Genomic DNA, 16,552 nt, shown 5'->3' on the forward strand with positions numbered 1-16,552 from the left:
CGCTCCTACACATTACTTCCGCATCACGTCCCAGACAAACCATTCCCTTTTCACATCTTTCCATATTCTTCCTTTCCTTGATTCATCACTCAATGCAAATTTGTCACCGTTTAGAGTCCTCAGTCACTAATCATATGTAAAACCAACTAATCGAGAGAGTGCATGCAGGTGCCAGCACACATATGTACACACACACACACACATATATATATATATATATGGCCATAATATAGACAGCAGGAACAGTAATGTGGGAACAACCGCAGTAATTACTACAATATTTACCATTATAAGTTGATGGGTGTGTCCCAACTGCAACGAAAGTGAGGTGGGGGTCGGAAAATATAAGGAAGAAAAGAAAAGAAAAAAAAAGTGTCCTGTTTCTTTCCTCGTTACTTAGGCCATTCACTAACTTTTATTTCGGAGGAAGTTTGCGGCGAAAAATGCGCGTTTTGTCCCACTTTAGTCCTTCATTCCTTTTCCCTCCACCTCCCTTACGGAAGTGCGCAACGGCTCAATCAACAGTTCGCAAGTCCACTTTCACATGGTCATCACATAAACCCCGTGGGTTGATGTCGTGCACACCTCTCCCCCTTCACGCATGTCGACATACATTCACGAATATATGCATAAGTGCAAATGTAAGTAAATATACATTTAACTTCCTTTCTCATCTTTTCTTTACTTTCGTTCTGGCAACATTGCCTTCAGTCTTTTCGTAATACTCGTCCATTGGGTTCGCTTATTACGCTTTGTTCCCCGTGCCTCGTCAGTTTTTTTTCCACATATATATATGTATATATTTATATGGTCCTTCCTCTCCACCTTTATTTCCTTTCAAACCTCTCTTTTTTTCATTTACTCCTCCCCTTCATGACCTCAAACCTTCAACCATTTGCTGCAGCTTTGCATTCCGGTGCGGATGAATTGTATACTTTTTTCTCTATTCCGCCCTTTCCTTTCCTTTCTTCTTACATTATTTACTCCTTTTTTTTTTCCTCTTGTCTCACCCATGCCTTTTCCCCTTTCTTTTAGCCGATCGGTCGATCTTTCTCTCTAACACACACACACACACACACATAGATAGATAGATTCACTCACTCACATGTGTCATTTTCTTTCTGTTTTTGTTTTTGTTTTCCTCTTGGTGTATATAAACAAACATTTATATGTAGATGCAGATATATGTGTATATTTCTTTCTCTTTACGTACTTGCCTTAACCCACAAATTCAGACACACGCATACACACACACACACACAAAGACACGTAAAGACACAAACACACACACACACACACACAAAGACATACACGCACGTCTTCTTTCCATCACGGTGCCGTTAGCCAACCGAGACCAGAAGGCAAGAAAGAAAGAAAGAAAGAAAAAATAGATGGAAATGAAGAAAACTCACTCCAATTCCTCCATCGCAGTTCCGTCATCCCGTCCTTCCGGATGTGCGTCTTCTGTCCATAAGGCGAGGTTGTCACGCAACAGTTGCATGATGAGTGCCGCTTCTTTGTGTTGTTCCTCATCCAACACATCCGGATCGCTCAGCGCCTCCTCAAAGGCCTCGCGTGCCAATTGGCAACCGCGGTCAGGACTCTTCAGGATTTCGTAATAGAAAACGGAGAAGTTTAATGCGAGTCCGAGGCGAATAGGGCTCGTCGGTTTCAATGAAGCGTTGTATTGCATTGCCTGCGTGTAAGCCTCCAGCGCCTTGTCCTTCTGTTCCTCTGTATTGGTTTCAATTTCGGCATAGTAACGGTGATAGTCGCCCTTCATCTTGAGGTAATACACTTTCGTCTCATCCGTCTCAGCATTAGGCAGCAGATGCTTCTCGATAAGTTCCAAAATGTCGATGCAAATGTCACTTAATTCCTTTTCGATTTGGCGCTTGAAGGCCTTAATGAGTGTAACATTCTTTTCTTTCTTCAGATCCTCCTTCTGCTCCAGTGCGCTGATGCTTCTCCAACAGGCACGACGGGCTCCAATGACGTTTTTATACGCGACGGAGAGAAGATTGCGCTCCTCCGACGACAGGACGGGGTTCAGTTTTACGACCCGTTTCATGCAAACGAGGATCTCGTCATACCGCTCACACTGTTCAGCGATCCGCGCCATGACTGTAAGCTGCTCGCGCTTTTCAGGTATTTGAAAGCCCGCCATTTTAACCGCTTGTTTTTTCTTTTGTTTTTTTTGTTGTTGTTGATATACGCGTTCTTTATTCACTTATTTTCTTCTCTTTTTTTTTTAATATAGATTTTTTTTTGTTTATTCTACGTACTGTTATTTAAAGCAAAAATGGTAATAACAGCAACGCTGGTGTAAAGACCCACCTTCACTTGATGCTATTCTCCTCTTTTTTTTTCTTTTTTTTTTCAAAAAAAAAATGTTGACTTCACCTATTTTGACGTTCTCTTTCCTTCTCACGTTGCTCTATCCTTTTTATTATTGTTATTATTCTTTTTTTTCTCGATTGAATCTCTTTAACTACAGCACACGAAAAAAAAAAGAAGGAAACAACAACAACAACACGAGACGGTTGTGTACAATGATAATAATGAGAGCAACAGAAGGTGACAAAACAAACAAAAGAAAAACAGTAATAAACAAAATTTAAAGTAATAATAAAAATGATAAAAAAAAAAAGGAAACATAAATAGAAACCGAAGATACCCATAATATGTAGGAATTTTAAAAAAAACAAAGGGAAAAAAGAAAAAAAAACTTCGAAAAACAAAAAACAAAGTAAAGAAAGAAAGAATAATAACAAACAACAAAAACAACAAAAAACAAAAGAAATCGTAAATGGAAAAAAAAACAGCCATGAGAAAAATGTGTGAAGGCAAGAAATATATGATGAGAGAGGCGAGAAAACAAAAAGGTGGAGAGGAAAACAAAAAAAAATAATTATAAAAGGGTGTCGTATCATCGTTACATTTCACGCAAAAAAATGTATGAATAGAGTAGAGGCCTTATTGCATTTACCATTATAATCATCACCATTATTATTATTATTATTATTCTTATCCCGTTCTTTTCTATTTGTGTGTGTGTTTTTTTTTTAATTTGATTTCGCAAGGGTTGCTCCATTCTCGGTACCAGCTTTTCTTTTTTTCTTTTTATTTCTTAAAAGAAATTTAAGTTTTGATATATATATATATATATATATATTGTTTAAAAATTAATTGCCCCATTTTCCTTCTTCTTAATTTCTATATTCACTTTTGCCCCTGCTCCACTTCACCTCCGCACAACAAAACAACAACAGAAAGATACCGTTACAAATATGCAAACATTCCACACAGCCCGAAACCAACCGCGCTCAAACAAATAAAATAATAACAATAATAATAATAAAGGAAACAACAAAAATACAACACGATATCATAATAATAAAGAACTCTATGGTATTTTCCCCCTTTCAACAGGTTTCTTTTAGCCAAAAATATTTTCATTTATAAAAAGGGGTAAAGAAATGACAAAACAAATCACAACAGGTTGGTAATGATGACTGCAGGTGTACGTTAAGTAAAAGGTTTTGTGGGCTTAAAATATGTTTGCATATGTTTTTCTTTTCTTTTTTTAACCACCTCTCTTTTCCTCCTCCTCCTCCTTTACGTTTGTGTTGTTGTGCGAAGTAAAGTGTGAAGTGAATTGGGAAGTGATGTGTTGTTATATAAATATATATATTTTTTATTTTTTTTATTTATTCGACTCCCTTCTTTTTTCTTTTTGTGTTTCCTCTCCGCCAATTGTAGAACCTCACTGATGTATTTTAACTTCTTTTTTTTTTTGCGTCTATGGTGCCACAGCGCTCATCGTATTGAAAAACGGTTCGCGCCGCGCGGGAGAAAAATTGAAAAAAAAACAATTGAAAGTGTTTGTGTTTATTTATTTATTATTTTTTTTTTTGCGATTAAATTGTGTGTGTAAAAGTGAGTGAGTGAGTGAATGAATGTGGATATATATATATATGTGTATGTGTATGTGTCTATGGGGTCCTTTTACACATCCTCTGGCTGTTCCATTTACCAATCTACAAAACAAAATAAAAATAAAGAGGAATCAACTGAATCACGCGCAAACACAAGACCAAAAATAAAAAATTAAAAAAAAGATAAAAATAAAAATAAATAAAAAAGATAATTCGGCCGTTTCATGCAGCAGAATATGTAGAGGCTCTATATTTCGGATCCCTGAGGCGTATATATATATATATTTTTTCCTTCCCTCTTCTTCTTTTGTTCTCTCGTCCTTCTGAAATGTATAATGAACGAAGAAATATACGACCAACGGCTCCGAAGTGGAACATAAAACATAAAATAAAAGAAAACATAAAAAAAACGAAGAGGGGAATACTTGTGTTTGCATATTCATATATAAATATATAAATATATATGTGCGTGTGTGATTCGTAAGAGGGGAAGGAAATATATGTTGGACTTCCACCAAAGGAACAGTCCGTCATCTAAATTGTAAGGGGAAGGGAAGAAAAGGTGTAGTAAAACAAAAAACAAGAAAGGGTGGGGAAATGTACAAAGGGAAGGGAGAAACTTATCCTTTAAAACAAAATAATAATAATAAAAAAACATTAGACAAAACACGATAAAAATACAAGGGTAAGGAAGAACTGTAACAAACAATAAATTAAAAAAAAACAACAACAAAGAAACAAAGTTTTTAATTCGATTCTATTCCAACGACTCACCAGAGGAGGCCTTGGTGGTGTCAGTCTGTTTTGCACCCTCCACCGCCATTTTCTTTTGGCGGCGCTCGTGCATACGTATGGTGCGCTCAGTCTGCTTGATCAGCTTTCGCAACCGTCGTGACACAACCATCGAATGTTCTAACGACCCTTTAACAGGACCCGAAAGACCTAACTGCTGTACGGGAACACTTCCACCTTCTTTTGCTGCTCCATTTTGCAAGTACCGGTCTAAAGAAGTCCCCTGACGCCGTAAATGATAAACCATATCATTACAGCGCTTCCATGAGGACACGGGGTACTCGGCTAACGATGGCAAATTGTCTACGGTATTAAGTTCACGGTCAAACTTGACACAAGCCTCATTTGCCAGCACCATCTTGGGGTCAAAAGAAGACATACTAAGTTGCTCTGGGTTGCGTACACGACTCATGGCGACGTATAACAAATGATCACAGGGCCACATGCGGGACAGTTCGAGATGGACACGACCGGCAAGCGTTAGTCCCTGCACCTTATGGACGGTGAAGGCATATGCTAAACTAAGGGGCAGGGATACGCTGCTTAGACTGTAGTACTGGGTAATGGGATTTCCACCAACCAAAAATTCCCACGGCGGGACAACAATCGTTTCACCACTATGGAACTTAACTACAGGTAAAAGCGGTACGGGCATGCCGCATTCCATCGTGCAGTAAATACGATACCTATCGACGCAGCGGTTCACACGTTCGCAACGAAGGGCAACAGGAATATTTTCCATACTACACTCCACGAAGTCCACTACTGTACCAATACTCCCGTTGACTAAACGTGAAGTGAGGTTGGTACGCAAAAGGACGCGGCACCCCTTCTTTAGCGTAAGCGGTTGCGCGATGGGGTGCTTTGCCATAAGCCTCTGCAGACATTCCTCGTGCTCTGGCGTGTGCAGACCGTCTCCGCTGGGTATAATCTCCGTCACAGTGGCTCCTATGTCTAAGTCATTGATCAGGCCTGCAACTTCTAGGAAACGCTCGCGTATCGCGTCACGCCAAGCAACACTTTCGCTCTGCGGAAGGTAAACGCGTACGGCATGACCATCTTCGTAGATACGGTAGGCAGACACCATGGATGCCCTAGGGATGTCAACTGTGGCTTGCAGCAATCCACGCAAGTGCTTTGTAAACTCCTCCACTTTGAAATCCTTCGTTGTCCTCATGAGGAGTGTTGCTGTGGTGTCACACCTAAGAGCTGTTATACCCGTCTCCGGCGTAAGGGTGACAGCATCTCCGGGAAGGCGTTTCAGTTCTTCTTCATTCGCTGTGTTTACTTCCTTGTTGGTTGGAAGAAGGTTCACGGCTGCCGGTACCATAGTTCCCGGTGGAAGCTGTTCAACAGACGCTGTCAAACTTTCCGGCACAAGTCCTACACGCATTTGTTGCAACGCATCTGCAAAAAGACTGCTCTTGGCTTGGCGAACCTGAGTTTCCAGGCGGATCTTCACGAATTTCTCCCGGAAAGTAGTGGAATGGATTATCGGGGGCTCATTGATCACACCTAGCTGCAGGAAATCACCACAGAGGATGATTTGCACCCCGCCAAAGGGCACGTCCGGCGCACCAGCTTCCTCACGGAGAACCCTATCGAACTCCTCAAACATTTTCTTAGGCAACATAGACACTTCATCAATGATGATAGCGTCGTAGCTCAATAGGTGGTTCTTTCGCACGAAGTCACCCTGGGCGGAAACTCCCATGGCGTGGTGGAAGGTTGAACCTCCAATGTGGCAACCAGCAACACCTGTGGTGGCCGTCATTGCAACGCGCAATCCCTCCGCTTGCATCCGTCTACACAAGGCGCGTAGCAAAACCGTCTTTCCTGTACCAGCACTGCCACCAATGTACATCAAGTGGCCTTTCAGGGCCAGGTTAATGACCTTCTCCTGCTCCTCGTTAAGATCAACCGCAACAAACTCATCGGCCAAGCCACCGTCTAGGATATTCTGCAGGTCCGTATCGCCCACAGCATTGACAACGGCGGCGTAACGGCTGTGCGTTAGGTTGTTAATCTTCACCTGCATCATCTGCTGAATCGCTTCGGCTGGATCTTCAACTCTGCGGTTGCGTAGGATCACCCCGAGGGCACGGATAATTGTTACGGGCCAGTTGGAGGGGAGCGTCGCCGTACCCTTCCTCATTCTCTGCGCGAGGTCCCGGAGGACATCGGGCTTCTCAACGTACAGCTGCCGTTTGTTGTTGACACCAAACCCTATGCTCTTCAAGCATAAGAAGGATGGTGATGTCTCCGATGTCATACGGCCAGTCAGTGCGTTGTACACCAACGTCGAATGAAGGGGTAGTTGAGGCTCACCGTCTATTGGCCCCATCGTTTCCTCTTGTGGCTGAATTTGTGGTGGTGTGGCTGCCAGGGGCTCCTCCTTAACTTCAGCGGCGCGCACCTCCAGAGTGGCAGGGGGTTGGATGGCGTCTGGCATGTTTTCCTGAGGCAGTGCAACGCCTTCCCGCGCCCCCGTCACTGAAGTTTGCGCGTCTGTGGGTGTTGAGAGGGTCGTCGTTGCTTTGGAACGTCGCTTTGAGCCCCTCTTGGGCTCACGCTTGCGCTCCTTCTCCGTTCCACTGGTGAAGCGCATGGCACAAAATAGTGCACCGGCGTTGTAGTCAACAGGCATCAGTGCGGTGCGAACGAGTCCGACAGAAGCGCTTTTACGTGGTAGAGTTGAAGCTGATGTACCCGACAACGCCACATTGTACGCTGGTTGGAGGAGCCGACGCAACATAACGTATGCACGAGTAAAAGGCTCTTTAACTCGATTTCCTCGGTGGATGTCGTTGGAATAGTATCAGTTGCTGCTGCTGGATCGTTGTAAAAAGGACAACAGCAACCGGAAAAAAGGGGGAAGAGAGGGAATTAAAAATAAAATAAAAAAAGGAAAGAAAATAAGTGCTTTTATAGACGCTTAGAGGTAGCTCGTATATATACCTCTTTGTAGCTTGATCTAGTGGGAATGTTTATGGTGTATCTTTTTTGCTTTTTTTTGGCTTTAAAGATCTTTTCGTTTTCTCTTTTTTTTTAAAAAAAACTTGCTGTATGGTTAATCTACTGTTTGTGCGTCTAAGAATAATAACTTTTCGTATTAGGCATAGGTTGTTACATAAAGAAAAGAGAGATGGAGGTGCAGGTACGAGTGCAAGTGCAAGTGCAAACAAACGGACATACACAAGTACGAAAACGTATGGAAGGTTAGCATAGTCCATGGTACCAATTTTTAGTCTAAATTACACGCGAACAACAAACGAAACAAAAAAATATATACGAGGGGAGGAATGAAAAGAAACGCCAAAAATAAACACGAATTATTCCACCACTCCCGTACACAGCACGTGTAGTCACTGCGAATGGATTTACAAATGTTGTTAGAGCTTCTTTGCCACTTTTGAGAGAACTTCGCTGGAATGGGAATGGGCAAGAGATAGTAACAACAGTAGTAACGACAAAATCCTTCTCCCTTCCTGTGGCAAGCCATCTTAAGACATACGAAAGGAAGCAAGCGTGGGGAGACTTAGAGAAGGTATTTTTTTTTTTTTTGTGACGGAGAGGGAGGAAAACGGTGGGAAAAATCAGAAGCACATACCCTCCGCAATTTTCAAGGGATCACTGCACCAAATAAAGAATAAGCGGATAAACTGTACAGTTAATGACACAACTATATGGCACCAATAAAATAAAGCACATGAGAGAACCCATGTATTGTCGTCCCTCAACCTTGTGCACGCATCCAGAAGCAGTAAATAGCAGAGCACGCGCATTTTACCCGGTATGTTTGTGTGGCAACCCGGCTATGATTTTACGGTGTTGCTTCCTTCGCTTGCTTTATCATTGCTTCTTTCAGTTTCGCAGCCTTCTTTTGCTTGGATTGCTTTGCCTGCTCCCTTTTCCGCTGGAGTGCCGCCTTACGTCTACTGGGTGTGCGCTGCCAGCTTGCCTGGAAGAAGTGTGGCAAAACCCGCACTTGTTCAACCGGAGGCAACGAGTCATCGAAGAGGAGACATTCAGACGCACATCGCACGAGACTGTTGTGAAACGATGACACCGTCAGTTGCTCTGGGTTGCGTACACGACTCATGGCGACGTATAACAAATGATCACAGGGCCACATGCGGGACAGTTCGAGATGGACACGACCGGCAAGCGTTAGTCCCTGCACCTTATGGACGGTGAAGGCATATGCTAAACTAAGGGGCAGGGATACGATGCCTACATGGTAGTGGTTCGTGTTTGACAGCCCTCCAACTGAGAAAAGAACGGGTGGGACAACAATCACGCGCCCCCCTCCGAAATCTACCTCGGGTGCAAACGCAGTGGTGAAGCCGTGCTCGTACCGTAGGTACTCGGCGTAATTTTCAACTGCGGCTATCCTTCCTGGTGTGTTTACAAATCGCGGAAGGTGCTTTGCACTAAGTTCTTTGAACCCGACAACTACACCAAGACTACCATTTACGAGACCTGGGGCGAGGTTTGTACGCAACATCACTTTAGCACCCTTCTTGAGGCGTAGCGGAGACGCCATGGGGTGAAGCTCTGCATATCGCGTTAGCGTGTAATCGTCTGCATCGGTATGCAGTCCGTCAGGTGAGTCAAGGATTTCTCTCAAGAAAACCCCAAGCCCACACGCCGGAAGCCATGTTTCCAAACCACGCAGATGCAGCGCAAGGTCCCGCATGTCCTTCTCACTCATGTCTTGTGGTATACGAACTCGAAATGCGAAGGCATCAACAAACAGTTTGTACAGCACAATGTACCGCTGACCTACAACCGGTAGCGTATAATCACTGGCATAAGGTGTTTTCTGAAGGAAATCAAGCACATACTGCTCTAGCGCCCTGGTTAACTTATGCGTATCTATCATTTTCGTGTCTTTCACCACAGCCTCCAGTATATATGTTGCAGTCCACCGTCCAACCAGTGATGGAGCTTGCATTTGTGCGGGATATACGACAAGATCACTGGGAAGCTTGTCCAGCTCTGCTTGATTCACCTCATCCACTTCCTTGTTCGTGGGGAGCAACTTCACCGCGCCCTTTCCCTCACCCTCTAACCATTTCGCTGTTTCTGGTGGGGATAGGAATTGAACCGTGTCTTGCAGATCATGCGGCACTGTACCCCGTCGCAATTCCTGTAACTGCTGGGCGAAAATACTACTCCCTTCCTGCCGCACAACCCGCTGGAGCTTGAGCATTGCAAAATTACGGCGGAACACTGACGAGTGGACAAGCGATACGGAACAGATCGCACCCAGTTGGAGGAAATCACCAGACAAGATAACTTGCACGCCACCGAAAGGTAAATCCACACCGTTCGCCCGGCGGAGCTGGAATTCAAGTGACTCAAATAGCTCCTTTGATAGCATGGAAACCTCATCTATGATAATCACATCGAACTCCTTCAACTCCGCTCGCCGTGTAAACTCACCATACACATTCACACCGAAGCAGTGATGTAGCGTTGCCCCATTCAAACGCCTTGCTGCTATGCCTGTTGTCGCTGTGGTTGCTACCGTAAGGCCTCGGCTGACAAGTTCTTGCCTTATTACCCGCAGAAGAAGAGACTTTCCAGTCCCTGCCCCTCCACCAATATACGTGTTGTAGCCGCGAAGCACAAAGTCTACTACACGCCTCTGTTCTTCGTTTAAGTCAGGGTAGCCAAGCAACCGTTCATGGTATGTCATTTCACCGTTTATAGCAACCTCATCGCCAGCCGGGTTCGCCTCTTCCGTTTTCGTGTCGGGTTCTCCCTTAGTAACGTTTGCCACGCACGAACGCTTCACACGCTGGTAGTGCAGCTGTAGCAGCTCATGAACTCGGGATATCATCTCTTCCATAGGCTGGTCTTTTAGCAGTACGTGTTGTAATTGGTTAAAAAGGGAACTACGCCACGCAGATGGCCAACTAACCTCTTTCTCACGGAGTTTATCACGAAACTCCACCAGTGCATGCGGATCAACTACGGAAAGCTCCTTCTCACTGGAACGAACTCCTACACCAAGTACAGAGAGCGCGCGGATACTGGCCGACGAGCTTTTCACTACCCGCTGAGTAAAAATATTGTACACAAGCGTGTCCCCTTCTTCCCAAGTAACGGTGCTACTGCTTCTCGCTAAAGGTGATTGTGCCACAACCACCGGTTGTTGCTGAACATATATCTGCTTTTCCTTAGTATCGGCAAGAGGGGCTGCGACCGTATCAGCCTCCAGTTTAACTAATATTTTCCTAGCCGGCCGTGATCCAAGAGAATATCCCTCTTGGTTTGCATTGCTGTGGCGTCCACATTCCCCACTACTACTCAGCACCCGGGCTATTGTACCAACCAACGTGTTGGAAGAGTCGGGAGGTTTATCACATTTTCCAGGAGTTCCCGTCCCAACCGAGTCAGCAGCAGCACCACCGCGTGTGGCTCGCCTAACGACACAAATGAGCGGCGGTTTCTCCACAGGAGGTCCAGGCGGAAGCGCTACCGTAGGAGCAGCTGCAACTCCGGATGTACTAACACCACTAACCTCAGCAACATCGACTGAGCTATTAATCCCACCAGCACCAACACCACCGCATCCAGTGGCAATGGTTGCGATACTTCTGCTTCCATGCCGTATGGGCACATCACCAGGCGTTGTCCAGCCGTTTAATGATCGTACATGTTGGCACCGACGAAGTCCAGCAGGGCTGGAGCCATGCCACGTTCCCACGCTTGATGATGCGGTAACGGCGCAAGGCTCTTGCCCCGAAACCTGAGGAGGGTGACGTGAGAGCCGAACGGCTGAGGTGCGACACTTTGACATCCACGACGGTACCGCAATCAGTGATAACGGGGTAGACAACAATCGCGACTGGACGTGGCGGTTGTGGGAAGCTGGGAACAATTTTTCGTCGAGAAGCCTATGGTGGGAGGTGCGCATGAACCGCCCTAAACTGCTCCAAACTACCGTCTTTGAAGACATTGGTCCGACTGCACTATCACCGCAAACTGCTGTGGTTTACTTGAAAAACAAACCCCAAACCACACGCTCACGTTAACCCGCTTTCTTTCCTCTTCTCCACGTGTCTTTCTTTTGTTTGCTTTCACACACCCTCCTCAGCTCTACGCCGATGTCTTAAGGTGTTAAATTCCGTTGTTTCTCTTTATTCCTTCTCCAATCTCACAGTCTTCCTGTATTTTCTTTTCTGTTTTTCTCTTCACGGTAGCACGTCTGTCTCTTTTCCACTGCACACACCTTTGAATTGGGAATTTGTGAGTTAACCCGTCTGAGGAGATTATTTGAAAAAGGTACGGCCGCGACACGAAGTAACAATTTTAAAAATTCGGCCGTCTTATATATATACAAATGTAAATAAATAAATATATATATATATATATCTATGTCACTTCTATAAAAGATATGTGTCTATGAGCGTATGACGGGAGGTGCTGACTCGTGCCCTTCTTTCTTTTTTTACTTTGTTTCTCCACGAATAGGTGTACAAAACTCACACACCTTTTCCCCGTTATCCTCTGCCTCCTCCTTCGTCCCTTTTAATTTGAATGAAGGAGGAGGCAGAGAGTTTGTGCGGGTCTCTGAGTCTATATGGAGCCGCACAGCTTGTCGCCTGCGGCTGTCCGTGGGTGCGTTGGTGGTAGTAGTGGTGAGAATCCACTCTTACCTTTTTTCCCTCTTCTCGGACTGCGCTCTGTTTTACGCAGTTACAGCTCCTACCCATGCACAATTATTGTTACTAACCCCTCTGTTGAGTGGGTTGCGGTCAAATGCAGTTCCTACCGCCTCCTGAGGGCTGCGGTATCACCACTCGCCGCTGGAGCCTATATACACTGTTTCCGTTTATTTATTTATTGTTGTTGTTGTTGTTCAAAAACAAATGAGGATAAACAGAGGCAAGAAGGTATATTTGCAGGTGGAGATTAAACAAAGCTGAGTGATGAGACAAAGAGTGGTCAATTTGCAGAGTACACATGAAACAACACCGCGGCCCCTTAGAAAGTCAAGCAAAAGTAGTCATAATCAAAGCAAATTCAACGCTTTTATTACACAAATGTAAACGTACTTTTGCCTCTCCCTTCCATTTGAGGGGGAATACGTATGTTTACAGCTAGTCTCCTCCAAATCTTATTAAAACAACTGAATGCCACGAAACGGTACACGCGGTTACAAAAAAGCAACAATGATACGGCGTTTGCACTTCACACTAAAAGCAACATTCTGTACATGAAGCATACCTCTCGGGAGTTCAAAAAAAAAAAAAACAAGAATCGGGAATAGATACCCCAATACGAGGAAAATTAAGGAACGAAAATTCAAAGTAATAGACCCCAAAACAGCTCCACACACGCACATATATGTATATATATATATATATGTATATACATATGTGCGTGAGACGAGAGAAACGAAAAAGAAAAATAACCCCAAAAGTGATGTGAACTCTAGAAGTGGGAGCGTAGCAACGCTTAGCGCATGGTGGAGCTATGTTAGACCACAACTTTAACGCCTTTCTACCTTTGCTCAACCATTTGCAACAACAACATGTACAATTTTCAATTCCCGCGTGTGCTTTTCCTACACGTTTAATCGGTTTGTTTAACGGTAACACCACTGGTCATGCTATATTTGCGGGGAAATGGGTACGCACGGGACTTCTCCCAATATTAAAAGATAAGGTGTAATTAACATGCAAACAACCAAGGAAGTAGACCTCCATCGAGGACATGTGGAGGTGTCAAACGGCAGGTGTTGCTTCCGCCCTTTCCTCACTCTCACGTCCAAAACATTGCGATGCGGCACCAGAAACGGAAGCCCTCGCCCGCTTTTTCACGAACTTCGCAAATGTGAGAATGCTGTCAAGTTGCATCACCGAAAGCGCGTTCACAACGTAACCTGGAAGTAAACCCTCGGGGTCAGCTGCTATACATCGGGTCACTCGCACTCCTTCCAGACCATCATCACCAACTGCTACTTCAGCTAACACACCAAATGCGAAAACACGCGCACGTACGAAACCTGCTAAAGTTGGTACCTCACTCGGAGCATCCACAGAAGTATGTAGAAACATGGGTTTACCTCCTTCGAGACCCATGGCAACGCGCTGATCTTCGCTTGGGTAGAACGAGACGGCGGTACGTGTCACGACATCACGCGCCGAAATTCCCCAAAAAGGGGAACTAAACTTTGTGTGATAAATGTGAACGTCGGAAGATACCTTTCTCACCAGCACTTTTGCCTCCACCATGTTGTCCATTACACTAACCAAATGAGGGTCATTCACAACTGAATCCACATCCGCCAGGGTGGCCCGAGGAATGTGTACGACCACCTTTACCGCCTTTTTATCCGACCACTGCGTGTCTGCAGTCCACAGCGTCGCCCCTTTCTTTTGCGACACAAAATCCCACTTGCACTTCAAGAAAATTTCCTTGATCACATATTCGGCTATCTGCAGTGCACCATTGTTTTCCTCACACTTGGGAATGTTCTCTGCTACCCCATCCTGCACATGTGCTGGGGGAGTGGTGCACACCGCAGAGCGGACAGGAGACACATGCAACGATGTGGTGCGCTGTCGGTCTTCTTTCGGTACCGCCGTGCGGATTTCAGCACCACTTGTACCGAGTAGCTCCACTATGGCATCCGCCTTACACGATAGTTGTTTAGTCAACTCGTGACGCGTACTTTCCGGAAGGTTAGTACTTGAAGTTATGGTATAGCAAGCGCGCAACCTAAGAGATCCGTCTTCACGCTCGGACCCAGCAATGTCGTAACTCCACGTTAGCAGACCCTCATCTTTGGCAAATCCAAGTAAGGAAGGCAGTGTGATGGGTGTTCTCATCGATTTGATGGCGGGGTCTGCTGAAGGTGGCGACTCCGCACTGCTCTCGGCGCCAGCCAAACTCTGCACTGCGCTTTGCTCTCCTTGCTGTGGTCCCACTGGGAAGTCAAGTCCACAGGAAGCATTCGTATCCGTACGCAGCGACTCCCGTGCACCGGCCAACATGTACACTGTAGAGAGAGTGAACTCGCTTCCATCTTTAGTGCTTACAAGTGTTTGACGACTCAGCGTTTTGTTGCATCGGAAGAAATAGTTCCCCTGCCTCTCGCTACGCACTGCGTTAGCCAGTACGGCCTGTAGCGAGTTTACACTCCCCTGGGGGACATCAACCTCGACAAAGATCGTTGTCGTGTTCGTTGTGCCACTTCTCTCCCAGGCTCCGCTGTCTCCCACCAAGCCGTCTCCCCGCAGCCATTCACGCGACCGTAGTGAAGGCGTTGATGGTTGGCGGTTTGCAAGTGCATTGCGGTCGCAGCGTTCACCGAAGAAGGCGGTGCCCCCTGCCGCTGCATTCGCTTCCCGTTGAATTGGACTCCCGGAATTGTGTCCGGAAAAGGCTCCGGTGCACACGTTACTACCCGACGAAAGCAGCGAGTAATTGAACCCACAACTCGCTGCAGACTCAGTTTTGGAGGAAAGGGGCTTCGTTCTTCTGACCAGTGGAGTCCCTATTAGCCGCCTGAATCCTGTGTGAAGGAGTGATGCAATTATCAGCGGCGGTATCACGTGCTCAAAAATATTAATCAACGTCCACTGCGGTGCCAACCACACGACAAGCCAATGCAGACACACAACCCCAGACACGAAATGGATAACGTTTTTAGATACATTCATGACGAGAAAATTCGTCACATAAAGTATCCTAGCCTTCCCTTCCCTTTCTTCCTTTTCAGTCATAAACTGCCGACACCGCAGTAAACCCATTACCAGGGAAATGATAAAAATAAACGACCACTGCAATACTTGACACCACCACCCAGCAGCCACAGCGGTCACGTACGCAGCGGTCTCGAAAGGATGGGTCCAATCCCACATTTCCATGATACGTATGAGGCAGGCATCGTAGGCATCTGCGCTACTTCCCCCTTGTACGGGAAGACACGTGAACTGGGGGCTCGCACTCAGGTCGGAGAGTGGCGAGTATTCAGTTGCATTTTCCCACGCTAGATGGCTTCCCCCAATTCCTGTCCAGTTGGGGCAAACGGGGGAGCGCTGAAATGGGCTCAACTCACTCCCCTGATGTCCAATGGAGGAGGCGCTGCTCTGCTGGGAAACTCCAAGGCCCCAATTCCCGCCGCACGGAGGCATCCCCTTTGCCTTCAACTCATCCCAATCCCTCATGATTTCATCCCGTGAGTCAGACGTGGCCAACACCAGTCGCATACGGGGGCCTGTACTTTCCTCAGCAATGTTTCTCCCACTACCATCCGTCATCGACTGATAGTCTACCCGATTGGATGAGCGAATGATGCGATATTTCTTGAGATCCACTTCACCGTAAAACAAGCGGTGGACGATTCGCTTGTTCTTTCGCATTCCCTCACAGGTGCGCTCTTGCACGCATAACTGCATCTGAGGGCCTCCGGCAATAACTTCCCATGAGCGGAAAGACCTGGAAGGTACCGGGTGGCGTAGGATAGTCATTCGGTGCCTCAGCTATCTCTTACTCCTTCACTACCCAGTCTGCATAATACAAGTTAAAGAAAATTGGACGTGTGGCAGCGAGAGACACAGGAAGCAAGTGATAGTTCGAAACGAGTTACAAGTATTTAATAGTGAACAACCCAGTTGGGTCACGTTGTCCAACGCTCTACTGGCTGCGGTTGGCACAATGAGGTAAACACAAGGTGTCGCAACGGCAACAACGAAGACGAAGGGTGAGGAAAAATGAAAACACATCCTTGAGCGACAAATAGCAGTAATAACAAAAAAAGGAGTGTTCGGCCACATGCAGAAGGGGGAGGGGGGGGGGGG

The 16,552-nt window shown here is 45.8% G+C and overlaps 4 protein-coding genes across 4 annotated transcripts; all 4 read right to left on the reverse strand.

Moving 5' to 3' along the window:
* Positions 1-1,408: 1,408 nt before the first annotated feature.
* TEOVI_000236300 (14-3-3 protein 2) lies at positions 1,409-2,167 on the reverse strand (the record flags this gene model as incomplete). Its single annotated transcript, XM_067225446.1, has 1 exon — positions 1,409-2,167. One exon carries the CDS (start codon positions 2,165-2,167, stop codon positions 1,409-1,411), a length of 759 nt encoding a protein of 252 aa, XP_067081547.1.
* A 2,528-nt stretch (positions 2,168-4,695) lies between these two features.
* Positions 4,696-7,485, reverse strand: TEOVI_000236400 (DNA repair and recombination helicase protein PIF1; the record flags this gene model as incomplete). Its single annotated transcript, XM_067225447.1, has 1 exon — positions 4,696-7,485. One exon carries the CDS (start codon positions 7,483-7,485, stop codon positions 4,696-4,698), a length of 2,790 nt encoding a protein of 929 aa, XP_067081548.1.
* Positions 7,486-8,553: 1,068 nt separating this feature from the next.
* On the reverse strand, positions 8,554-11,700 carry TEOVI_000236500 (DNA repair and recombination helicase protein PIF2; the record flags this gene model as incomplete). Its single annotated transcript, XM_067225448.1, has 1 exon — positions 8,554-11,700. One exon carries the CDS (start codon positions 11,698-11,700, stop codon positions 8,554-8,556), a length of 3,147 nt encoding a protein of 1,048 aa, XP_067081549.1.
* Positions 11,701-13,471: 1,771 nt separating this feature from the next.
* TEOVI_000236600 (uncharacterized protein) lies at positions 13,472-16,222 on the reverse strand (the record flags this gene model as incomplete). Its single annotated transcript, XM_067225449.1, has 1 exon — positions 13,472-16,222. The coding sequence occupies one exon, from the start codon at positions 16,220-16,222 to the stop codon at positions 13,472-13,474; it is 2,751 nt and encodes a 916-aa protein (XP_067081550.1).
* Positions 16,223-16,552: the final 330 nt, after the last annotated feature.

Source organism: Trypanosoma equiperdum (genome assembly GCF_001457755.1).
Source record: "Trypanosoma equiperdum strain OVI genome assembly, contig: ctg_549, whole genome shotgun sequence".
Lineage (NCBI taxonomy): Eukaryota > Euglenozoa > Kinetoplastea > Trypanosomatida > Trypanosomatidae > Trypanosoma > Trypanosoma equiperdum.